Consider the following 25,840-nt stretch of genomic DNA (forward strand, 5'->3'; position numbering starts at 1 on the left):
TATAGAACAAATACTTGGCCGTTCAATTTAGCAGTGCAGCGAAAAAAGGCACCAATGATGTAGCGATGGAGAAAGTCATTTTCTCCAGCGCGAGGGGTATGTGACAGCTGCTGTTGACACAGTTTGCATTTTCCTTTTTTCAGATCACCTTTCATGTTTCGAAATGGTGCCAAACTTTAGAAGTTTAGCTCCTGACAATGTGTATCCTTCTAGAGAATAACGGAATCAAGAATGTGCTCTACTTCGAAAAGAAAATGATTGGATCGTGCCACTTCCTCTGCACAAACATAAGGACGTTTATTGAACATAAGGACATTTACCGAGCCAAAGCATAGCAGAGCAAATTGCACACAGAATTCAATCCCCCTCGTAAAAATATTGCATAACTTCTAGACTTTTCCTTCTATAAGCCAAGCGATGCTGTAGTATCACTCATATGGCACCCCCATCCTCCCTGTGGAATATTCTGCACATTCCATTCCATCACATGCACAATCTTCCAGACTCCAAGACTGACTATTAAAGATGACGTCGATTAAATGTCTTTCTGTTGAACATTCGAATCGTCGAAGATTTGAGGTCAACCCTAATATATACGTGTATATAAATAAAAGGTGCCTGAAATAAGCCTCCGACTGCGGTTACAAACCTTACCTACTTCTTCCAGCGTATTGTTTCTCCTGCAATAGTTCAACAGTGCAGCGTAACACCTGTCAGTCATTCTCTCCTCGCTCTCTTTCTCCTTCTCTCCATCTCTTCTCGTTTCTTCGAATGCGACTACGCACCGATCGTGATGACGGGTGTTCAGAAGAACTCCTAGGTGGGGGGACGGCCATTTTGTTTCATTTTGTGTGACGCCGTCTCCCCCCTCCAAATGAGAAGCCTTGGTTACGAGCCGCTGCCTGTAACAGCGGCTCGTATGAGCGGGTCAGCCCTCTGAATTCAGAGGGTCAGCCCTCTGAATGAGCGGGTCGGACTGAACGAGCCCAGGGTGAGCTCTGTACACTAGCTCCTCTCTTCTCCTTGCAGCCCAAAGAGGACTCCGAGGCCAACGGCTCGGAGCCTTCCACGCTGTCGTCGCCCGTCTCCCGGGGGGACCGCCACGGCGAGGGGGCCAGCAGAGAGACCACGGACACGGAGGCAGCAGGTCAGCACCGTGACGCCCCTCACACATTGTAGGATGTGAAAACACAGCATTGATTGTGATTGGTCAATTACTGGTACTCTACGGCCCGTTATTTCAGAATAGCAGACCGATGCTGTGAATAACAGATTATTGTCGCTGTGAACTTAGTCCCGACCGTATTACCGAGGCAGGCTCTTTATTTTTTCACTAAACAGGTTTTATTTATATCAGCAGAAGTAAAACACGGTAATGCATTTCTGTTTATATTTTGTAGAGCGAGCCGGGGAATACCAATGGTGGGGTTTATTTTGCACTAATGACCAACTGCACATTATTCTTTACTACTTCAATAGGAACACAGATTAAACGATGCAAAGGACACGCCCCCACTTGTGTATAAAGCATTAAACTGGGTGGCAACAGCTACACTTGATCTGAATTAGGTATCGTTCCTATCATGCTACATCTAATGGAGTATTACTGTGTGTGTCCGCATGTCTGTGTGTGTGTGTGTGTGTGCGTGTGCGTGTCTGTCAGGTGAAGACTTTGAGCAGGAGCAGGATACAGTGTTACAGCTCCAGGAAGTGATCGAGCAGCTGCGGAACGTATTCCCCTCAGAGCCAGGTTGGTGTGGGGCGAGTATATGTACTGAACCAGCACTGACAGGTTCCACTGGTCTCTTCAGAGGCACAGCCCAGTCCTCTGCTACACCCCCCCCCCCCCCCCCCCCCCCCCCCCCCCCCCCCACCCCCCCAAAGACACGCACGCATGCAAACGCACGCAGGCACACACACACGCACACGCCCACATACACACACACAGAGACACTCCCCCAGGGAGTAAGGGATAGAGAGGAGTGCTAACATGAGGTTCTGCAGATCGATAAGACAGGGGGGGGGGCAGGCAGGGGTTTTGATTGACAGCAGTAGCAAAGAGAGGAAGACAGGAGACAGAACGGTTGAAATAAGTCGGGTCTCAGTCTCCAAGTGGAAGCTAGTCCAACGCAATCCAATGTCATTCAATGGAAAAATAACATCCAAAATGATTAGCGTTGAATTAACGAGGTCAGTCTGTTGTGTTTCTAGTACTACATACAATAAGTCGCCTAATCGGGTGTTTTTTTGTATTGTTTTTCAGGTGTCACCTCCCTCATCTAACCAGGAGCAGACCTGGGGCGCAGTGTGATGTCATGCAGGGCGGGGCCACGGATGCAGCCAAACCCCCCCCCCCCCCCCCCCCCCCCCCCCCGGCTTGGGTCTCCACCACAGATAACCAAGCCTGCTACGGCTAGGGCAGCCGGCATTACCAGAGTTAACTCTCTAACCGGAACTCGGAAAAGCACTAAAAAAAAGCCTACTTATTATATTTTCTTTTGTCACGCAAACCACTAAAGGCTTATGCTAATGTCCGTCGGGCGAGGCTGTACGAGCTAACTTTGCCGACATTAGCAACACAGCCTGCCTGACTGCCTGCGTTATCCAGCCAATGGAGAAACGGGTGTTCAGCAAGCTCTTCAGGGAGAAAAGGTATATAGTATGTGTAATAGTGCCCAGCCAAGACACTGTGCTAACCAGCATCTGTGTAGTCATTCAGAGGTGTGAAGCTTTATAAAGGTACACAGCACAAATTGGACCTTCCGCAGAGAAAATGCATCGACTCTCATCGTGTCGGGTTGCGTCACTTTCAGCAAGTCTTCTTCTGTTGTCTCTGTTGTCTTTCTCTTTTTGTGTGACGCCTCTCTCATTGTTTTTTCGGTTCTGTGTGTTACCCAAAGAGTGGCAGCTCCAGTGCTGACTGGGAGTTGGCTGGGCCGACGTGCTGCCGAGAGAACGGGCGTCCGCAGCAGACCGGTGTATTTATTACCCCGTGGGGCTCCGCGAGTCATCGGTTAAAGCTCCCTGTGATTCATTCAAGACAGCCACAGTGCCCGCTAGAACAGCACCGACTTGCACACACACACACACGCGCGCGCGTGCGCACGCTTCCATCTTATTCCCGCGGTCCGTGGCCAGTGGCCACTATGCCCCCTGCGTCCCTAACACGTGTGTGAGCGCTTAAATGATATAACAACACAACCGACAACACACGCATGTGCCAACAGCGGCTAAATGTATCGATGACGTGCATTACGCTTCCCACTTCCGTCCAGCCGTTCACGGAGCGCTCTTCTTCGTAGACGCGATCCATCACTCGTCCAGGGGAGATAGGGCAGCGCCGCTGATCGTCACGTCCTTACGTCCCCCGGGGAGCAGCTGTGATGCGGCCGTCTGGATCTGGAGTCAATTTGTGCCGTGACTCAGTTGGGGGGGTTTGTTTAGAATAATGTGTGTCAATAATCGACGGCGCCCGGGCAGGATGCTAGGATCCCCCGCCGCCCCCCCCCCTCGCTGGGTACGGCCGTGGGACAATGATCCCGGCAGCTGGATCAGGGCCTCTCCTCTTCCTCCTCCCCCCCTCTCCTCTCCCGGTCTCAACCAGGGGTACCATCGTCATCATCATCATCATCCCACCAGGGCAAGTCGTTGTAATGCAACCCCCCCCTCCCCCCACCACCACCACCTCGGAGTCTCCAGAGCTCATCCCTAATCCCCGGTACACCTCCACCACCCAACCCATTAAATATACACTATTAGACACCATTAAAACGCTGTCTAATCCTTCGGCTCAATAAGAACGTCTTGAATTGTCGAATGAGCTTATTTCCCCCTGTTTTTTTCCCTCAATGCTCGTTGGATTGTTGTTGGACTCTAAAGAGAGGTTTTAAAACGGCTGTGCCCTCCCTCCTGGTGAGGTCACGCGTCACGCGCTAATCCAGACAGCCAGACAGCGGTCTCCCGAAGCATTAAATACAGGAGCACTCGAGAAGGACCAACCGACACTGTGTAGATGCCCTGAAGCTTTTAACGGCATCCGAATGGGGGTTGGTTATTCCTAATTCCGTCCCTTTTTTTTTGGTACAAAAGCAATCTGAAGTCACCAAGGACACACATCAGGCGAGCGCTTTCTCCCTCATCTTCTCCTTTTCTCACCGCAACGGAGGAGTATTGTGGCGAGTGCATGTGCGCGCGTACGATTGCACGCACACACACACACACATACACACACCCCCCACACACACACTAACACATACACGTCATTCAGTGTAGTCATAAATTGGATGGAACAGCTCGACAGGGTCCAGGAGGGAGATTTCTGGAGGGGCCCTAGATGGGTCAAGCAGGGCCCCGTGTGAGCCATGCTCCGTGGTGGAGGTTGCCCGGAGCGATTAAGGATATGAAAGACAACGAGCCGGTTGTGTAGGAAACGCTGTTCATTGCTTCTGGGTTCGCAAGTGGATGTTCTCTTTTGATGTTCTTGCCACGGAAAATCTCCAGAAAACTACGGGAGGCCCGCCTGAAACGATACTGGCATCAAACAATCGCTCTATGTTTTTTTTTGAATTTGGGAAGAATGGCGTAGAGTTGGAAAGGGATTTGAACTCGTGATGGGTGAACCCACGATCCCTTCCAATCAGCCGTCGAGATATGTGTTTCGATGCCTGAGTCTGCTTCTGGTACAAAAGATTTCCCTCCCTTTTTGCAAATGAGCGGAACATTCACTTTTGACATCATCCTCCACAATACCGTTCTGTTAGTTTTTTGGTACGGTTGCTAGGGAACCGTCCCCAAGGATACAGCGCTGCAGGTTTGTGAGGCTGAAAAAGTGGTGTGTGAGGTTTATAATAGAAATGCTAATAACCTTATGGGCACCAGGCTATAGAGGGGCCTAGCCTCATTTGAAAAACGAAGTGCTTGCAAAACATCAAGCCCAAAACCGTTTTTTACCGTTTTGGTTCGGAAAATTCAAAGAGTATTACCAGCCGTCGCCTGTTAAAAATAATCCCACCCCGGGCCTAGCTTGGGGTACAGTCGAGTCACAGAAGGGATAGGAGGAAGTGTATATGCGGAGCAAGAGAGGGTTAAAGAAAGTGACGGAGGGAATGTTTAATCACATAGATTGTGTTTTATGGGTGGTTCAGACATGTCATTACATGAGTACCTGTCAATCTGGATGATTGGCGTGCTCTACGTGTTTGATGGGGTCTGTCAAGGGACGCGCAGGTTGATGTACGGTGGGACAGTGACCGATGGCGATGAAAGATGAAAGGGCTCCCTGAAGATGTATCGCTCCCCAGAGAGCAAGCCTTGCGTAACGAAGCCCGTTTGTTGCGGAGGTGGAGTGGATGATGAGCAATTAGGAGACGTGGGAATGCATGATTCCGACGACCATTTTACCTACCTATACTCCTGTTTAGATTCACACCTGGTCTACACACACACACACACACACACACACACACACACACACACACACACACACATAAACATACACACGGAGATACACACACATACACAAGCGTACACCCCTGAGCGACCGGTCGTGAAAACCCTCCGATTTTTCTTACTTTGGTTCATTCTGCCCGTATCGGTCCAACACACGATCCCTTGATCCACGTTCCATCGTCTGTGAAATGAACAAGAGCTACAATGTTCATTCACCCCCATCCCTTCCCCAACCAAAACCTCACCACTCACACGGGAGCACACACCCAGATCCCCGTACCGTGACTGAAGGACTACGGTTGAGACGTCTCATTCCTACCAGGATCTGCATCCCTTTGTAGCACCGCGTCAACTCCCCATCCCCCAGCCAACCACACCGTTTTTTTAAGAGACTACACGCACGTGAGTGTGTGTGTGTGTGTGTGTTTTTGTGCGTGTGTGAGTAGGCCAGTGAGAGTGCAGTGAATCACTTAACTACACTAACAAGGTTTCCATGCACTCTATATTATGCCCCTGAAATCATTTGTTCATTACTGACTACTTAACGTTGCAAGTCAAGCAGAGGTTTATGTTCAAACTCACTGTTAATATTGGTAATCATCAGTGTGAGTTGTTTAATTTTATTCACAGAAAAAGCACGTCCCCGTGTCTTTTCTCCAGATAGTTAATCTCTGTTGTTATGATTTCAATTTTATTTAAGTTTTGAAGAAAAGATTTTTAATAACGAGTGTGTTACTGGCTGCTTTCTACTTTTTGTGTACAGAAATAAAAACTTTGTATTTGGCATACCCAGTCTGCCTGTTCTTTCTATGTGCCTTTAGCAATTCCTATGACAATGACAACAATAATAAAACATTGAACAGTCGCAGTGCTGTGTTCGGTCCATTTTCTGTTTATTAATTTTTGACATTTTGCTGACGTTCGGTGACGTGCCCCCCCCCCCCCCCCCCCCCCCCCCCCCCCCCCCTTGCAAGGGAAGACACAGGCCTGCAGCCTGACTCTGCTCACAGTTCCTCCCTTCCCTCGCCTTGGCTTTCACTACTTCGATCCTCATCGTGTAGCTTCTTATTCAGTGGCAGACCTATCGGCCCCTTCATCTAACCTTGGTCTGTGCTCCACTTCCCCTGTGGGCTCGGAGATGGCCTGAGATCATTTGCTCCCTTTGGCTGCATCTGATCGAGTGGCGGCTTTGTTCCCCTGCTCGCCTGTGCCTTACCCCCGCCCCGGCCGTTTGATGGGCTTTTGACCTTGTTCCTGGCCTTATCGAAACCGGATCGCTTGCTCGCAACATTATCTTTGGCTGCACTGGTGGCCGCTGGGACACTATCTCCGTCTCTCAGTCCATTATCTGGAGCATCCCGCCTGTAACCCTGCAGCACAAGGCTCGCTTCTTTACTAATCGGAACCCTGGCACACCACTCCTTCCTCTACTTCCTCTCCTTCCTTTCCTGCGTCTCCTTCCTCCCGCCCCTCCTCTCCCCTCTCCTTCTCCTCTTCTTCTTCTTCCGTGTAACTTTCTACCCTGGCACACTTCGCTCCAACCTCCCTCCCCTCCTCCCCTTCTTCCTTGTGACTCTCCTCCATGGCACACGCCCCTCTTTCCTCTCTCCCCTCTCCCTCATCCCTCTGCTCGTCCGCATTACTTTCTACCCTGGCACACTCCTCTCCATCCTTCCTTCCCTCCTCCTCCTGTTCCTCTTCCTTGTGACTCTCCTCCCTGGCACACTCCACTCTTTCCTCACTCCCCTCCTTCCCTTCCTCTCCCATATTCCTCTCCTCCGTGGCACACTCCGCTCCTTCTACACTCCCCTCCTCTTCCTCTGCCTCTTTCATCTTACCCTCCACCCTGGAACACTCCTCTCCTTCCTTCCTCTCCTCGTCCTTCTCCTCTCCCATGTGACTCTCGACCCTGGCGTCTTCCCCCTCCTCCTCCCTCTCTTCTGGATTCACATCCGTCTGGTGGGGCTCCCTCTCCGCTCCCTCCAGTCCCGCGTCGGCGCTGGCTGAGGCCTCCTCCCTCTTGGCCTCCTTGGACCCGACGCCCTCCCCAACACCGGCATGTTCCTGGTGCTGTTCGACGGTCGCGAACGTCACACTCTTCTTGGGGGTCCCGCTAGCCGCCGCCGCGGCGGCTCTGGCTCGGGTTCCGCCCGGGCCCCATTTCTCCCGGGACGTTTCCCAGTACGTCTTCTTCTGCTGGCCGTGCCTGAGGCGCAGGGTCTCCCCCAGCTTCTTCAGCTCCCGCCGGACCACCGGCTGGAACTTGGGGTCCAGGCGCTCCAGCTTGAGGTAATCGTTGCGGGCTTGGTCCTCGTTGCACAGGGCCGAGTGGGCCCGAGCCCGCTGGTACACGGCCTTGAAGTTACCTACGATGAAGAGAAGGTGAAGTCCAAGGGAAGGGATGAAAAGAGTTCAAAGTCAGACGCCAGCAGATATGAAGGTAAACCACTAGCTTGAATGGAGGGAGAAGGAGGAGGATAATAAAGAGGGGGTCAGTAAGGCTGTCGAGCATTAAATCTAAAAGTAAAATAAATCCCCTGTCTGGGCTCCATGAACGCAGGACGGAGCAGGCAGCGGTAGAAGATGAAGGAGAAGGAGATGCGAAAAGACATGCGAGGAGTTCAAACAGGAGAATAGCTAATTTGGTTGGGCGGTAAATTGCAGCCAAAGGGGGAGTAAACACCAATTTTACAAAGCCAAGGCAATAAATAATTCAATCTTGCTGCAAAATAAAAAAGCAAATGAAAATAATGTTCTCTGATATCCACTGTCGGATGCAAAAGGGGCAATGGAATTGCTTGACGAGGTGGGGTTGAATATTTATTAGAGGAATGTTTGTTGTCTCTCCCAGTTAACTGTGAAATCTGTCTTTGTTTAAACAATAGAGGAAGACTTTGCCTGAGGCCATGCCCAGCACTAACCGTGGATCTTCATCCTGCCATGAACATCATAGGGGATCAAATTCACCCAAACAAACTGCTTGTTGTTGGTTTCTCATCCGTCTGCCTTTCAGAATATTTGTCTCTGCTTCATTTCAATATTGTTGCAATATCAAGAGAGTATCAGTAGTTCGGTCTTCTTCAGCAGGGTGCAAAGACTCGTGCAATCGTGATGGTTATTCCAATCATGTGACCCTTATTCTCAACCCAATCAAACCTGTACCTTAATAATAACCATCTCTTACTTCTAATGCCTAAACCAAACAAGTCAAAATAAAACACGAGGGGTAGGATAGCCTAGTAGTAGTCAGGGTGTTTTGTTCCCATCCTGAAGTTTCTGTGATTCTAACCCCAAATTCTCCCTGTAAGCAGCCTTGAGCAGGAGGCCTCTCAAAAAAGTGTCCGATAAATAGTCCTACTTATATTTCAAACGCGTCATAGATGGGGCTGAGAACCAGACAATTCCTGATGGTTTCCTCCACCTCCAGCCCGGTGTCCCGTACCTCTGTGCTTCTTCAGTAGCTTAGTGTTGAGCTCCACCACCTGCTGGTACTGGTGCAGCTCCAGCAGACACCCGCTGAGGTTAAGGGTCAACGGGAGGCGGACCTTCTCCAGGGACTGCCAGTCCTCGCCCTTCTGGTCGACCAGCTGAACACCCAGGAAGGAGGTGATTGAGGTGATTGTGTGTGTGTGTGTGTGTGTGTGTGTGTGTGTGTGTGTGTGTGTGTGTGTGTGTGTGTGTGTGCGTGCGTGCGTGCGTGCGTGCGTGCGTGCGTGCGTGCGTGCGTGCGTGCGTGCGTGCGTGCGTGCGTGCGTGCGTGCGTGCGTGCGTGCGTGCGTGCGTGCGTGCGTGCGTGCGTGCGTGCGTGCGTGCGTGCGTGCGTGCGTGCGTGCGTGCGTGCGTGCGTGCGTGCGTGCGTGCGTGCGTGCGTGCGTGCGTGCGTGCGTGCGTGTGTGTGTGTGTGTCGGGGGGGGGGGGAGTGATAAAAACGAGTTAGAGTGAGAAGGGAGGATGGTAGAGAGAGACACTTGCAAAACATCACAATGGGATCTGCAGAAATTCGTGTTATTTTTTGGTTATTTCCCCCATGATTTGTCTGCATAGAATGTCTTTGCTATAGTTTTTTGCAAAGTAAAAAGTAACAAGGTTAATAATTGCTGAGGGGCATTTTTGACTTTCATATGTATTCTATAGTAACCACCAAAAATAGAGGAAAGAAATCGGCACTGTTTGTATTGCCAGTAACATAACTTTTAGTTTAAAATATGTTCCTAATTAATAATACAATAACCTTTCCTTGCTTTTTTCTAAATCGAGTGTAAACACGATCTCAGTAGCGCCTGCACTCACTTTGTACTGAAGGAAGTCCACGTACTCCATGGCCTCTCTGAACTTCCCCGAGGCTTCTTCGTAGCGGTTCTCTTTCATATGGAAGTTGCCTTCTTCCTGAAGGAACATGATCATTCTCAGCATCTGCTGCCAGTCCATCTCCTCCGGGCGGCCGTGTCCGCCGGCGACCTGCTCTCTCTGCGTCTCGGTGCCACGCCCTGTCTCTTGATCATCACCCTTACCAACCCCGCCCCCGTGGCCCTCACCCTCCCCCCCCTGACACGCCCTTCCTTTCCTCCCGTCCTCTCCCTCGTCCTTCACCGCCACGCTCGCACTCTCCAGGCCACGCCTCCCATCTTCCCCCGCGTCGTTCTTCATCGATCCACACTCTTCTCCTTTATCTCCTCCTCCCTCCTCCACCTCCTCCTCCTCCTCCTCCTCCGCCTCCGCCTCGCTGGTCTCCTCCACCTCCCTGCCGCGGGGGCTGCTGTCCAGCTTCTGCCAGTACTGCTCCTTCTCCTCCCAGTACTTCTCCTTCATGCGGTCCGACAGCTCCCGGAGCTCGCGGTGGACCAGCCCCGCCAGCGTCAGGTCCAGGTTCAGCACCATGTTGTAGTCCCGCCGCGCCTCCTTCTCGTTCCACACGGCCGCGTGCGCCTTGGCCCTCTTGTAGTAGGCCTTCACACAGTCTGGGGGGAGACGGGGATAAAGGAATGACTTCTATTAGAGCTTGAAGACAAGGCGTACCGTGTCATAGGAGGCGTGTGTTCTGGGGAAGGTTCGGGGTACGTAGTCCAATGTGAGCGGTCTAGGTGGGGGTGGTTCAGGGCTTATGGGGGTGTTCGACTCTCCCGTGAGCCGTAAGGTACTGTCTTCAGTATCAGCAATGTAAGCAGCCAACCTGTAGGAGTTCTGTTTGGAGGGACACCCGAGCCTCCAGCTCATTAACAAAGTCACTGCAAGTCACTTTGGATACAAGCATTTGCTGCATTCTAATTGTGATGGTTAAAAACTCAGATAGATGAAACATAAAGATAAAAAGGTAGGTATTCGTTTTCTAAAGATAACAATAAATACCCGATCTACCAACCTGTATTGTTATGTCCACTCTGACTTATCCTCTGGATCGGCAGAAGGGTATTTGTATGCAATTGGTTCAGTGTACATGTTCTACCATGACCCAGTTGCATACCAATAACCAGAACAGTGTTTCCTTGCCGAGTACTCAACCGTCTTAACGGAAACCCGATAGAGTCGGGGTAGGGTTCTGTCTCTTTCTCAGAAGACCCACTCGTTCATCACACATATACACAGCTCCTTTGTACGTACACCTATATACACACACACACACGCGTGCGTGTGCACACAAACAAGTCGCCGAAGAGTAGGTCCGGAGTAGTTAGTTGGATCCCCCGTTGATAGTTACTAGTTAGTTGGATCCCCCGGCTTCCTACCTCCTTCAACTCCCTCATTTATTTTCTCCTCTAATATAAATCTTTCATTCGACCAACATTTGAAAAGATTTCTTCCTAGCTCTCGGCAAAGGCAGAGAAGAAGACACACAGTACAACCGCCCTCTGGAAGGGGGGGAGGGGGTGGCTAGGTAGTTTTGGAGGAGATTTGGCCAAGGCTGATTTAAACTGACGGAGACAACAAGCCATTGTCAAAGATAGAGAGTTGGTGAGAGTGAAAGAGAGGGAGTATAAGGTGGAGATAGTGCCAGAGAGAGAGAGAGAGAGATGGTGAAAGTGAAAGAGAGGGAGTATAAGGTGGAGATAGTGCCAGAAAGAGAGAGAGAGAGAGATGGTGAAAGTGAAAGAGAGGGAGTATAAGGTGGAGATAGTGCCGGAGAGAGAGAGAGAGATGGTGAAAGTGAAAGAGAGGGAGTATAAGGTGGAGATAGTGCCAGAGAGAGAGAGAGAGATGGTGAGAGTGAAAGAGAGGGAGTATAAGTTGGAGATAGTGCCAGAGAGAGAGAGTGACAGAAAAAAGAGAGGGAGTTTAAGGTGGAGATAATGCCGGAGAGAGAGAGTTGGTTGAGAGTTAAATAGAGGGAGTTTAAGGTGGAGATAGTGGAGGAGAGAGAGAGTTGGTGAGAGTCTAGAAGTGAGAGAAAGAGAGAGAACAAGGGACTGGGTGAAGGCAAAACATGAACAAAAGCTATGAACAGAGCGGTAAGCGCAAGCAGTATCGAAAATGTAAGGTTGAGCGTATTGAAGGATGGGGTAAGGTAGAGAGGGGGACGTGTGGTGAAAGGCAACAAGCTGTGTGAGGATTTGGTGTCGCAGGGTGAATTGCTTCTATAGGCCTCATTAAAGCAGTCGGAGCCTGATAAGCTTTCAGACTCGCTGTTCCCAATGTTGACTATGGAGTTCAGCGTTGAATATCCACGAGTGTCCCCCGGGCGGAGCGAACTGCCACGAATTTCCACCTTGACGCTGAGCTCAAAGTTCAAACAATTTCATCTTTCCCCACGGTTGGGACTGACCTCTGAAAGCGCATCCAATTACGGCTTTAGTTGACGTTCTAAAACCCACGCCGGCGGCTTTCGCCATCGCTAAACTCAAATACATGTTTTGGGAGTGAAAAGCAAAGCTAAACTCCCGTTTGGTGGCCGGCTGTATTGTGAATGGCCAACCCAGCCCCACCTCTGCATGCATTGACCAGTCAAGTGGTTTTGGACACTGAGCAGGAAGGAAGGCTTGTACAGAGGTGTACAGAGCTGCTCAAGCTGCAAGTTTATTTTAATTCTCCTGGTGCCACATACACACTTACAGGCAGGCGCACACACACACACACACACACACACACACACACACACACACACACACACACACACACACACACACACACAAACACATCAAAACACCCACACATAAGCAGAAATGCAGGCACACAAACACAGAATTATGCATCCATTTCACACACATATAAACACCCACACATGCTTAGACATAAATCTATGCATCCCACACACAAACTGTGGTGTTTATGTTGGGGTACACACACACACACACGCACACGCACACATAGACACACACACACACAGAGAATATAAGAGTAGAGATGGGAGCTGAGGGACAGAGAATAAAGGGGTCTCCTTAAGGGATCGTAACTCATTGTGTGCTGGGCTAGATTCTGTGTCAGTAGAGGAGCTCCTCCAGGATGGAGGGCGTGGCCATGAGCAAGAGAGCAACGGTCCCAGGGCCTCCTACCCAAGGCGTATGTAAGCCCTTTGTAATGTAAAGCTCTGGCATCACAGAGTGGCTAGAGCCAGGCCGCAGCGGGCCTGCAGCCCTGCCTGGACTTGGCAGGCATCATAATGTATTCCTTATGAGCGAAGCGGTAGGGCGGGTCTGTGTGTGTGTTTGTGTGTGTGTGTGTGTGTGTGTGTGTGTGTGTGTGTGTGTGTGTGTGTGTGTGTGTGTGTGTGTGTGTGTGTGTGTGTGTGTGTGTGTGTTAAAGATCCTTATGCAGATGCAAATCGAATAATTGGCCCCATTACCCCACTATAACCATGGTTGAGGCGGGTTGCATATCCAAGCCTTTTTAAAGAATTTACAATATGTGGGTGATTTTTATTAAATGAAAATCATGTATTATTAATATTGTGTCTACTCTGTCAAACATGACTATGCTTTTGTTGTTCGGTTCATTAATCCAAAGTGCATTACCGATAATAGGCTGCACTCTGGCTAATTCTCTGAACAAATAACAGCATCAAATAACGGTTGTTTGCGAACCATGAAACATAATGGTTTAATAACAAAGTAGTTACTGTTGTCAGCGGCACACACAAAGCAGCAACGCCCAAATCAACAGGGCTCAGCCTGTTCTGCCATCAAAACTAGCCTAATAATATAGTAGCCTGAAAGAGGCCTAATAGGCATACATTTTTCCATTCTCATTTCATCTTTCGAACTATGGTAAATAACCACATTTGTTCCATCGTAAATGGCGAACTCAGACACCATTTTACAGGGTTGGGAAATTGACGCGGGTGTAATTTTCTCCCATTTACAAACAGCCGTTCCAATAGCTGTTGGGTGCAGTTACAGCAATATATGCATATTCGGGTACCATGTGTGTGTGTGTTTATGAAACAGAGGTTGTGTGTTTGTCTGTGTTTGAAAATGTGTGTATGTTTATGAAAGAGAGATTGTGTGTGTGTGTGTGTGTGTGTGTGTGTGTGTGTGTGTGTGTGTGTGTGTGTGTGTGTGTGTGTGTCTGTGTGTGCGCGTGCGTGCGTGTGTGTGTCTCCAGTATATGCGAGCACAACACACGCAACACATGAATCGAAAACATCAGATGGTTTGAAGTCTATTCTCTCCCCATTAGATAGCGGGCTGATTTATCTCTGCATCACCTTCCTCAGCAGCGTCTGCGCTGGCTAGTAACACATGGGGAGTTTTAGTCTGCGCCTTTAAAGGGATCCCATCTCTACATCACATGAATGGGACTGCGTTGACACTGAACTGCAAAGAAGGGCGGGGGGGGGGAGGGGGCGCATGAGCCAAGGTTTTCCCTTTTCTTTCCCAACAAGTGTCCCCCAGTTCGTTATTCATCCTTTGAAGGCGTTTACCTTTGTGTTTCCCTAGCAGTTCGCTGGCGTGTTCGATGACTTCGTAGTACTGCTCCAGCTCCAGCATACACTGGCAGTAGTTCAGCTCTAGAGGGATGACCATGCGGCCCAGGTTGATGTAGTCTATGTCGCCGGGCATTTCCTGCGTAGACGTGAGCATTTCATCAACCACGCAGACACACACACACACACACACACACACACACACACACACAAACACACACACACACACACACACACACACACACAGACACACACACACACCCACACAGACACACACACACACACACAAATACATAAACACACACACATAAACACACACACACACACACACACACACACACACACACACACACAGCCATTATGCCGCTTCTCTTGAACTCTTCACACTGAGCACAATTATCACTCATAAACAGCTGTTGCCACATAATGGTGCATCAAACTAGCTCAAGGACACGAGCCAGTGTCCTCTGGGAGACGGTTTGCTTTCGTCCTCATATATCCCTGTACTCTCGCTAGACGCCGCCAATCATCTTCATTTCATTCCAGTCACTCACCCTTGATTGGACGACTTTAAGCAGTAGGACCGCCTCCTTGTACTTGCTGGCGGCCTCTTCGTAGCGCTTCATCTTGACCAGCGAGTTGCCCTGGAAGTGGAGCAGAGGCACGGTGCGCATCTTCTCATCCTTCTCCATCAACCAGGACTCACGCTGGTAGGACATGGGGTCTCCCACCTGCCGGTGCAGAACATACCGGAACAGGGCATAGAGTGAAGCATATGTGTGGCAAAATGTTTCCCGGCTCCCAGCTCATGATCAACACAGGAGGAGAAACCATGCTGGTCTCAGCAGGGTGCGTGGTAGATAGTCATCTTATCTTGCTCTAGTCTGTTCTTAATAACTATGATTACTGCATTTTTTATTATATCAATTGAATTAACATTATAGAAAAGTACCCGGTTTGCTTTATGTTTCTGCCTGCCTGGATGTTTATTCTAGATGTATCCTTCGGCTAGGAAATTGCTCAATGAGTGCAGGCCATTATTGGGTAAACAGCAATGCCAAACATCACAACATTGTATTTTTTTCCAATGAATATAAATAACAGATTTTGCCATTTAGCAGACCTTCAGCGAAGTCAGACACAGAATGGGGACATTGGGGGACTGAAACGAGTGCCTATCATGTGCTGGACTCAAACGAACCCATCCACGCCCTCTCAATCTTATAATCCAATCTATCTCACGATCTACTAATCTCATGGTAGCGCTGTCGGTCCCCAGTTTTACCTGCAGCAGCTCCATGATGAAGATGAGCGGCTGGGGGGTCCTCATGAGTTCGTCCAGCTCTGGGTAACCCGTGGAGTGGTAGTGGAACATGTTGCCCAAGCCACACATGTGCCTCTGGCCGTCCAGAGGGTCCTTCCCCTGGGCAATCAGCCTCATCCCCTTGGACACTATAGGGTACAAACCAGTGTGCTGGAAGAAAAGAGAAGAAAACCGTTCATAATCGTGATCCCATATCTTGAACAGCGGCGTCCCACAGGGCTCTGTGCTGAGACCATTCATCTACCCCCTCTTCCCCTAAGACCGTACACCTGGCCATGGTTCTACTACCACTATCAAGTTTGCAGACGACACAACGGATGTAAGCATCGGCAGCCACACCGATGAGCCGGCCTACAGGGTGGAGGTTCAGCCCCTAGTGACGCGGTGCCCCGACCGAGCTCTCAGCACCCAGAAGACCACGGAGTTCATTGTGGACTGCATGAAGACAGAGAGTGGTACACACACCCCCATCCTTATCAACGTGCTGGAGGTTGAGCTTATTGCCAGCTTTAAGGGTCCTCATATCCGAGGATCTCTCTTGGGCCCTCAACACATCATCCCTGGTCAAAAAGGCTTACCAACGTCTCTTATTCGTGAGGAGATTGAAGAAAGTCCATCTTTCTTCACAGAGCCTGGTGTCTGCATCATTGAGAAAAATCTGCATAGAGATAATCCACACCAACTGCAGCCCAGTACGTTATGGCTAACCGCTCTGTCTCGGTGGTGGCGGAAACGGCCCAACGCACCCCCATTGAGGCTGTCCGGCGAGAGGGTGGTGTGAGGAGGGCACGCAGCACTGCCAGGGACAGTTCTCACCCGAGCGACAGAATGTTTGACCTCCTCCGCTCTCGGAGTCCCTCAATGACTCTCCATGCCCGGACCAGCGGGTTCAAGAACTGCTTCATCCCTGTGGCTGACATCCTGCTGACTAGGCACCCTGAGAAACAGCCCTCTCCACTTTTAAAGTTGAATCGAATCTAAAACAAGTTATGCTCATGATTAGACCGAGACCTTGCTCAATCATGAAGTACATGGCAATCATTCCGCTGCGACGTACACGGGAGAACTGCAATCAGTCGTCGTACATTTAGTTGTGAAATTGCGTGTCGAGATGGGGAAAGATGTGAGTACATGTTGTACAATAGCGTTGCTCCGTCGTACAGTTGGTTTGGGTCTGAATATACCCAACATCCGTAGATTCTATAAAGAGAAAACATGTTTTTCTTGTTCTTGGACGGATCCTCATTAGCCCGTATTGTTCGATAGGCCCTGTGGTTTTAGAGCACATGTGTGTTTGCATATGTGAACCCGTCCATGTGTGTGTGTGTGTGTGTTTGCGTGATGTGGGTGGGGGGGGGGGGGGGTGGTGATGAAAGTCGACACGCACCACCGCATCGCACCAGAACTCGGCCACCTCTCCCACACGCATGGACGTCAGCAGACTCTCCCACACCTCCATCTTGAACATCTTGCCCACAAAGATCTCGGCCGGCCTCTTGGCCAGGCGGCTGTCGTCGATCACCGTGCGCTCAAAGTCATCCAGCAGCGTCTGGAAGTGGAACACCACCTTTATGGGTAGAAAGGGGGGAAAAATACAAATAATGGGTGAATGGATTTTTCTTTTCTTTTCTGCCTGTGAATGGGACTCTATTCTTTTGGAAATTATTATCATTATGTGTCATATGTCATCATGTAAGCCTTATCGAAGATAGAGCAGAAACACACCATGAAAGAAATCACCCAGAAAATGAGGCCGCAGGTTTGATACTGAATATGCTAGAAAAAGATACATTTGCAATGGTAGAACAGAGCATGGGCGTATAATTAATGGAAACACACACACAATTTGATAGACCAAATAGTTTAGATGTAGCTAATTTTGGTTTTAATTTGAGTAAAATAACCTTCACCATTAATTATTAGACAGCATTGCAAAGGGCATACAATCAGAGGCTACATGCACTCATTTATATTTGGAACCTTAATTAGTCGATTTTGATCTCATGCAACGCCTAATTGCTCAACACTACATTCATAGATGAGGTTTTCCATGATCATGAAAAGATAGTTCTACCTTAGTGCCGGAGGGAAAATGTGGCATCGGCCCCGTTCCTCCAGCAAGAATCTTCTTCTTGACGGTTGGCATATCGAGAAGATAGGTATCCTCCATCTTCAGGCTACCTGCTGTGTGCTTTCTGCTGCGAAACGAAGGCCCGTGAAGAACCTATAGAACCTGCTCTGATGGAAGACAATTCCTTCTTCTTCTCCTTCTCCTGTCAACGGTGGCCTGCAGCTTTTCCTAATTAGCCCATTGTGGATCGAGTTTTGCTGGCTGCTCTCTTGACAGATGGTCGGATTAGCCCGGGGTTTGAAGATGATGGCCACTTTAATCTGAGGAGCTAATCCCCTTGCCTACTCCCTTGGATTTCCTGGTTAATCCCTGCAGGAAGGAAAGGAAAGGAAAGGAGGTGACCAGTGGACCAGCATATGAGGAAAGGCCTGGATTATTCTGGAAGAAATGAAGAGCCTTCTGGATTGAGTGAGTGTGATCTGTCCAACCCAAAAATAGCTTTCATAATGGCAGTCGGAGAGAATGGACCAGTTTATATCTAAAGTCTTTAGACTAGTTTGAATTTGCTAATGGATTGAACAATTGTCGTTTGGTATAAAAAATATCTTTTGACACCATACACTATTATTATCTCATCAGAGCATAAAGAAACCAAACCTGTTTTGTTCTCTCTGTCATATTCTTTGCTCAGTGGCACATTTTTAATCATTAACTATTAATGATGACTATGTGAACATGGCTGTTATGAAGCTGTTCAGCCTCCAACCGTCATTTAAATTGCCCGTAACAGCAATGTGATAACATTTTATTGGTAAACAAAAGAACCCCATACCAACGTTGTTTTTAACTTGTCTTGATGCGGTTCCGGTTTTTCTTGGCAGCGACGCGACCATAGGGTAACAAAACAAATTACACTCTTCATTTTAAATCTATAACGACAGTTTATTTGTGATCAACATTAAAGCATATTTTGCCCCCCCCCCGCAAAAAAAATACAATAAAGTAAATCAAAAAAATCTTATTTTAATGTTGACACATTATTTCGGTTGAGTAAAAAAAGGAAAGAAAGCGAAATCGTCTCCGGGCGAGGATGACGCATGGCTGCCCCCTGGTGGTCATTTCTCGATGAGCGAGTCCAGCTGCTCCTGAAGCGAGGCCAGCTGTTGAAGCAGAACATGACAGGCTTGAGCGATGGATGGCATCTCTCGGGTATAATCGGAGGCTAAGTGGAGGGTGATTAACATGTCTTCCCGTATTAATTAATTTTACTCATTCGTCAATACAAACACCACAACAAGACTTCCCCCCCCACTCCCCCTTCACCCCCCTGGCCTCCAGTGGATCATGGCTGTCACCCCGGCAACCATAAATACCCTGGCTAGACTGGGCGGGTCATCGTTGGGAATGAGAATGGAAAATGGGAACGTCATCTTGTAGAAAAAAACTAGGCCTGTCATCTTCAGAGAGCATAGGGACAGATAGCAGAGGAATCTCTCTGGGAAACAAAGGCTGTTATCTCCGATAACAGAATAGGGCTTCCACCACAAGCTTCTCACCTGCTCCATCTCTCGCTCTTCCTGCTGGACGATCTCGTTCAAACAAGCTTGGAAGCGGTTCTGCAGAGACAGAGAGAGAGAGAGAGAGAGAAAACAGAGTTCATGGCGGTGGCTGTAAATGTCCCCTTGACCGTGTGGCTCATTGTCCCCATCTGGCGTCTGACAGATCATCATTCGGACCGCCAGTCAGAGGCTGCTGACCTTTTCCCTGTGTCTGCGATAATGACTGAAGATAGGGCAGACAGCGAGGCGAGGCGAGGCGACACACACACACACACACACACACACACACACACACACACACACACACACACACACACACACACACACACACACACACACACACACACACACACACACACACACACACACACACACACACACACACACACACACACACGGTTGTATAATAGCACAATACTAGTACAAAAAGGGGCCATGTTAGCTTGTGTTTTGAAATGTTTGTGGAATTTCCCCCGAAAGAACGCTTGCTGGCAGCCACATGAGTAATACTCATGCCCTGCAAGGATGCATTTACAGAAGCCAACGGTTGAAATGTTATTTTTATATCCTCAGACGAGCACTGTCTCCGACATGTTCTCCTGATTTACATACGACGTGAGCTTCCAAATCATGGCATTTCTATTTTCTTTTCAAATGCGTTGCCTTAAGGCTCCTATGTGGGGCTGTTCTGCACTAACGCTTATGGGAATGTTGAAACCTTTACTTATTTATGACACTAATTAGACATGTAAGAGAATATATATAGCACGTGTGTGTGTGTGTGTGTGTGTGTGTGTGTGTGTGTGGGGGTCACCTTGAGTGCCTGGTTCTCCACTTTCATGATGAGCTCCTCCTGCTGTTTCTTGCGGGCGCGGGTCTCCTGGAGCTTGGACTTCACGCTGTTGATCTGCACCTGGTACTCCATCACTGCAGGGACACATCAGTTTTACATTATGACCCTGTTATTAACATGTTGGGCATAATAACCACCAGTCACATGGATCAGGCCGATATGAACAAAATTTAAATGTATTAACATTTTGGCCTAGATACCTCAATCCGATTGAATGCATTTCGGTACTTATAGGTATCATCCGATCCCATACTACACCTAGTCTCACTAGGTGGACCCATTGGCCAGGTCTATTGTATCACAAACTAAAAGGTGCTGTAGGTTTAGGTCAAGAGCTGTTATTTGAGTGTCACTTGATTGAAATGGCAAAGCCATCCGTCAGCTGTTAGTGAATCATCAGGCTGGGAGAATATCCGAGCCTGCCTCTGTATGCACAATATTAGGCAGACCACACCGGTGATCTCTGACAGATGGGTCTCCCTTCCCTGATGGCTTTGGGGAATCCGTCTTGCCTGTCAATCACAGGTTTGTGAAATGTACACATGAAAATAGCCTGCTAAACATTTTTCAGGGAGAAAATCTTTGTTTTCAGAGAGCGGGAGCAGGGAAGCATAGGAAGCGTAGAAGAAAATAATACTCCCTGCAGGCAGTGCTCAGGCCACTTATTGTAAGGCAGGCAGGGAGGGAGGGAGGGAGGGAGGGAGGGAGGGAGGGAATGGGATAAATATGCGTGGCCAGAGCTGTGCCTATTAGCAAAGGAGCCCTGCCGGGCTTGAGGAGCTGGGGATATCCGGTAGGTAGCCTCGGTGAGTGACAGGAGGGCCCAGGTATCGTTGAGAGTAGGGAGGCATGGAGCTGTCTGAACATACTGCCATCTGAGCAGCCAGCACAGCAGTCAACGTCTGTCAGGCCAGTGGCGGGAAGGCACCAGGAGTGATGATAGGCACGATATACGGGGTGCACCTGTGTGTGTGTGTGTGTGTGTGTGTGTGTGTGTGTGTGTGTGTGTGTGTGTGTGTGTGTGTGTGTGTGTGTGTGTGTGTGTGTGTGTGTGTGTGTGTGTGTATGAAAAAAAGTGTCAGTTGCGTGCGTGTGCCGTTGCGCGCGCGCGTGTGCGTGTGTGTGTGTGTGTGTGTGTGTGTAAAAAAGTGTCATGGAAGCGCGTGTGTGTGCTTTTGTGTAACCCAGAAAACTCAGCTCTGATTTCGAGCACCGGTCTCCACATTTTTTTCCCCCTGCCCTCTGTTTTGACACGCGTCTCCAGGTTCTGATTTAATGTGACTTTGGACCGTCTCCCACTGTCTTTCTGTATTTGTTCCGAGAGCGCCTGGCCGGGTTCTTCATATCAGAGAGCGAGCGAGCGAGATAGAGCGAGAGAGATAGAGGGTGGGGGGAGAGCGAGAGCAGTAGTAAAACGACAGGGCTGCACCAGAGCACCGAGACTTCCCCCGGGGGACCCCTCGTGGGTCGAGCCCCCCTGACCTCGCTTCACTCACCGATCTGGTTGTTCCTGTCGGCCTCGTGCTGGGCCGAGTCCGACTCGTCCAGCTTGTCCTGTAGCTGTCGCACCAGGTCGTCCTCCGTGTCCATGATGTTCAGATCCTCGTCCCGCTCCCCTTCATCCTCCTCCTCCTCGCTGCTGCTGCTGATGTCGTTGAAGATCTTCCGCAGCTCGTCCTGTTGGGCTGGACGGACCAAAACGCATCAAAACGAGTCGGGTGTTTCGTCTCGTGCTACCCAATGAAATGCCTTGTTGGGAATAGGCCTCAGCAGAAGGAGGGGTCGTCTCGGGAGACTTTGGAGACCTACCGGTAGAGCCGTGGCCCTTGTGCACCGAGGTGCCCGGCGAGGAGTCCAGGTTGGCCAGGGAGCAGTGCTGGTCGGGCTCTTTGGTCTCGTCCTCGGCAATCAGCTCCCATCCTGATCCATGGCGGTTAAGGGCCAAGGGCTCAGCGCTAGTGTGCTCTAATTAAGAGCCCTTATCCTCTTGTCCTCCGAACCGTACAGCTGTCCCAGGCAACCTACTTCATCCAGACGTTTAATCAGGGTGACGCATATCGCGGCTTCCTCTCCCACACGGGTTCTTCTTTAATGATTATCGGGAACCTGGCTTTATGTGCCCAACTAAGGCAGCGATAAGGCCCGGTCCATCTCAATTAGCCCACAGCGAGCGATCATGAGAAGCGGCCCTGCCCCAGTGCCCCGCCCGGCCTCTGTTCTGTCAGGCAAATTTAGAGCATAATTTCAGTGCTAATGACTTTCCTGCTAAGTGTGTACATCGCTCAAGTTGAGAAATGACACAGCGCGGAGCCAGGTGAAACCGAGCCCTGCAGAGGCCCTCAGAGAGGCAAACACGCCATATTTTTGGTAGACAGCAGCGTATGGGGTCTCAGAGCCTACTCAATTAATTTCCATGATTGCCACTCGACTACATTGGTAAGCTCCATCAAAAAGCAAAGAGGCACACATTGATGCAATGCGGCATGGAGCACCTACAGTATATGCACTGAAGGGACATTTATGAAACTAGAGATAGATGGGATTACAACACAGTCGTATACCAACATCAATTACAAATCAATGAAATGTAAGAACATACACTCAAGTTAAAATTCACTCCTTTGTTTTTGAGGACATTCCCGGATCCTGTTCCGTCAATTTTTTTTCCTACTGACGAACCGCAGCCAATGAGGAGGCCATAAAAAGGATACGCACGCTGACCGCCTCGGCATCGGTGCTCAGCAGCCTCTTCACCTCTTTCTCCACATCAGGAGACTCAATGTACTGGAGAGAGCATGATGAGGTTACACACACAAACACACACACACAGCTCTCAGCATCACACACGTGCACCCAAACACATATATACACAAGGCGCTGCCAGATGGCTGTGCGCCAGCGCGCACATTAGCGATTACAAAAAGGAGGGGAGTTGGCCGATCAATAGTGCTCAGCGCTGCACCTTTTGGGTGAGATTTACTAACAAGACAAAGTACCGTGGAAGCCCAGTGTTTGATCAAACACTGGTGAAATTGCTTTTCTGCATGCCTTCGGGGTGCAACAAGATGGAGAGGCATTATTTATATGTAAATTTGAGTTCTTATTTTCAGTGCTTGTTTTCTGAAATGCTAATTCCTTCTTGGAAAGTCCAAAAGGAAACGGGATGCTGATCAGAGGGATGAAGGAGCGAAATGGATGAGGATGAAGGGGAGAGGTAAGCTCAGGGGAAATACGGAAGATGTCAGTACCTTTTTCTTTGCCGTCTTCCTGAATCTCCTCTTGCGCGTGTTCTTCAGCGGTAGGGTGACTGGAGAGCAACAGAGGGCAGGGTGACGGGATTAAAAGACTGGCACAGTGCAACCTTGAAATCCTGGAACACTGACGCTCCAAAGTTGACACAATTAAAAAGGCACACAGTCGGCAATATTCAGCCAAAATGTCGTGTGTGTGTGTCTGCGTCTGCGTGTGTGTGTGTGTGTGTGTGTGTGTGTGTGTGTGTGTGTGTGTGTGTGTGTGTGTGTGTGTGTGTGTGTGTGTGTGTGTGTGTGTGTGTGTATACTCACTGCCGTGGTTACAGACAAACTTCTTGTCCTTGTCCTTGTCCTTCTTCTTACTCTTGGGATCGGTGGTTCCAGTAGGCTCCTCCAGAGGCGGGTAGAGGTCTCCATCTAGTGTGCACACCAGCATCTAACACATGGCGGGGGGGGTAGGAGCTCAAGGGGCGGTACTGACCAATACAGTGTTCCATTGTCATACTTAAAAGCTTTGAGATTCCTTGGTAGGTAACAGATAGTATTTTTTGTTCTTCTTTTTATTTTTAATTATTTCATCTATGAAGCTGCCGGCTTATCCCAAAAAAAAAAAAAATCCATCAAACAAACTGACATTGTCTTTTGGATAAGAAAGCTTCTGATTTGAATGAAGGCAAATATTTTATCCAAAGGAACAAACAGTAATACGATACATAGTCGTTCAAGAGCAGGGACAAATTGGGTAAAGTTAGAAACGTTATCCCATCCCTTCCCCTTTGTTTGTTTAAATGACAGTATTGTATGTCCCCACCTGACAGACATCCGCTGTCTTATAAAACGTCTTCTTGTCCACAGTTTTCAGAGACTCCAGGATGCAGGGCAGATCCACCAGCTTGCAGGCCAACGGTACGCGATCTACTCGCACAATACCATGGCGACCATCCGCTATTCCAGGAAAACGGAGACATTTTATATGTAGCAGGTTTTCAATGTGTTTATGTTTATAGAAAGCAATTATATTTAAGATATAACATATTTTAATGGATTGCAAGTTAAAAGCATTAGCAGTTTTTCCACAAATAGTATTTTAAATTCTGTTATTACAATTAGTAAAGTTACTTACGGTGAAGCTCAACAGTAAGTCTATCCTTCATGTTCATACTGCTTGATTGGGCAATCCTTCTGACAGTGGAGGCATATTCCTTCAAATAAAAAATAATTTGTAAAGAATTACCTTCCAGGCAATGATGTAGTGAAGACGTTTTTAAAGAAAGATTATTGATTTGATTCATTCGCATGCAAATCCAATCTGTATTCCCCCTTGTTGCAACACATTCACTTCCAGAGCAATAAGTTATTTCCTACCGAAGGCAACCTGAGTACAAACTGACTCTCCAATTCGTGGGGAGCATCTTCTTTGCTCTTTGAGCCAACTTTTCCCACTGAAATCAAAAGGGTCTATATTAATGGCAATCAAATGTATTCATTAAGCAAACATACTCGGACTCCCATAGTGTGAGTGGAATGGATTTGGTCAACAGATATAATATACCAGACTTTCAGTCTGTTATATGTTTGCTAAAACAATTCAAACTTAGTACGGTAACTGATGCGTTTCTTTAACAATTACTGGCTTCTATTGTATACAAATCAAATGGCCATAATGGATATAGTTCAACATTTTTGTTAACAAACCAGGTCTCGTTATAAACTAATCGCTACTGTGTCGTGGTTTTACCAGAGAAAATCCACTTAACAAGTCAATCGAATAATGATATCAGACGTATATCATCATCCTATGATATGGAGATAATTTTGTGAATATCCATTAACCTTTAAAATAACTTAATGCAAATCATAAAGATTAAACGATGTAGCATTATATGATTCAAAATCAACTATTCCAGTTTTAGATGTATACATGTAGGGAGCTGTTGTTACACAAAGTATTATTGTTTGTGTTTATGGTACAATAATAACATTGCAGTGCTACAAAACGAGAAGCTAACGTTAGCATGCTCAATCTTATACAGGAAAATCAATTTTACCTTTAATTTTCGATGTCGTTTTCTTTTTTGATTCCATGCTATAGCTGAATTTAGGATTTACACATTAAACCGTAATCGGAAGAGTAAAAGATAAAACAGACATCTATGAGAGAAACAGTCTCTTTACGCTTGGCGAAAACTGCTGGAATGATAGCTACCGTAGTCTCTCTTTGCTAAGTTCGAGTAGAGACGGACATTGAGCCATTATACATTTTCAGTTGTTTTATGTCTTTTTCGCATGGCTATTTTGAATAAAATAGCAATTGTATATTTTCCTCAAATGTATATATTCTTGCTTTTGTTCTCTATTTCAGTTCGTAGTCTAATATTTACGAAGTGTATTTATCTTGAAAGTCTTCATTTTCCGGGACTCATGAAACTTTGAACACATCATTAGAGCCAGTGTGGTGTGGTGCGACATTGTCAACATTG

General features: G+C 48.4%; 3 protein-coding genes across 3 annotated transcripts in view; 1 reads left to right on the plus strand and 2 right to left on the minus strand.

Moving 5' to 3' along the window:
- The window catches only part of drp2 (dystrophin related protein 2), a 67,338-nt gene extending 64,991 nt beyond the window's left edge, over nucleotides 1–2,347 (plus strand). Inside the window, exons 21-23 of the mRNA XM_030368078.1 lie at nucleotides 1,030–1,147; nucleotides 1,664–1,750; nucleotides 2,264–2,347. Of these exons, the coding sequence (XP_030223938.1) occupies nucleotides 1,030–1,147; nucleotides 1,664–1,750; nucleotides 2,264–2,283 (225 nt within the window). The 3' untranslated portion in view covers nucleotides 2,284–2,347. The remainder of the gene's footprint in view (nucleotides 1–1,029; nucleotides 1,148–1,663; nucleotides 1,751–2,263) is intronic.
- A 4,060-nt stretch (nucleotides 2,348–6,407) lies between these two features.
- On the minus strand, nucleotides 6,408–17,919 carry LOC115552222 (eukaryotic translation initiation factor 5B). The gene is made up of 8 exons (XM_030368098.1): nucleotides 17,701–17,919; nucleotides 17,014–17,193; nucleotides 15,588–15,776; nucleotides 14,857–15,033; nucleotides 14,300–14,441; nucleotides 9,739–10,406; nucleotides 8,891–9,035; nucleotides 6,408–7,814 (listed from the first exon to the last, which is right to left on the minus strand). The coding sequence occupies exons 1-8, from the start codon at nucleotides 17,794–17,796 to the stop codon at nucleotides 6,844–6,846; spliced, it is 2,568 nt and encodes an 855-aa protein (XP_030223958.1). The 5' UTR covers nucleotides 17,797–17,919; the 3' UTR covers nucleotides 6,408–6,843.
- Nucleotides 17,920–18,700: 781 nt separating this feature from the next.
- Nucleotides 18,701–25,629, minus strand: taf7 (TAF7 RNA polymerase II, TATA box binding protein (TBP)-associated factor). The gene is made up of 12 exons (XM_030368100.1): nucleotides 25,409–25,629; nucleotides 24,726–24,802; nucleotides 24,484–24,562; nucleotides 24,172–24,305; nucleotides 23,673–23,796; nucleotides 23,358–23,416; nucleotides 22,821–22,893; nucleotides 21,919–22,029; nucleotides 21,606–21,794; nucleotides 20,071–20,183; nucleotides 19,254–19,313; nucleotides 18,701–18,857 (listed from the first exon to the last, which is right to left on the minus strand). Exons 1-12 carry the CDS (start codon nucleotides 25,443–25,445, stop codon nucleotides 18,813–18,815), a joined length of 1,101 nt encoding a protein of 366 aa, XP_030223960.1. The 5' UTR covers nucleotides 25,446–25,629; the 3' UTR covers nucleotides 18,701–18,812.
- Nucleotides 25,630–25,840: the final 211 nt, after the last annotated feature.

This window comes from Gadus morhua, chromosome 10, assembly GCF_902167405.1.
Source record: "Gadus morhua chromosome 10, gadMor3.0, whole genome shotgun sequence".
NCBI classification, from domain to species: Eukaryota; Metazoa; Chordata; class Actinopteri; order Gadiformes; family Gadidae; genus Gadus; species Gadus morhua.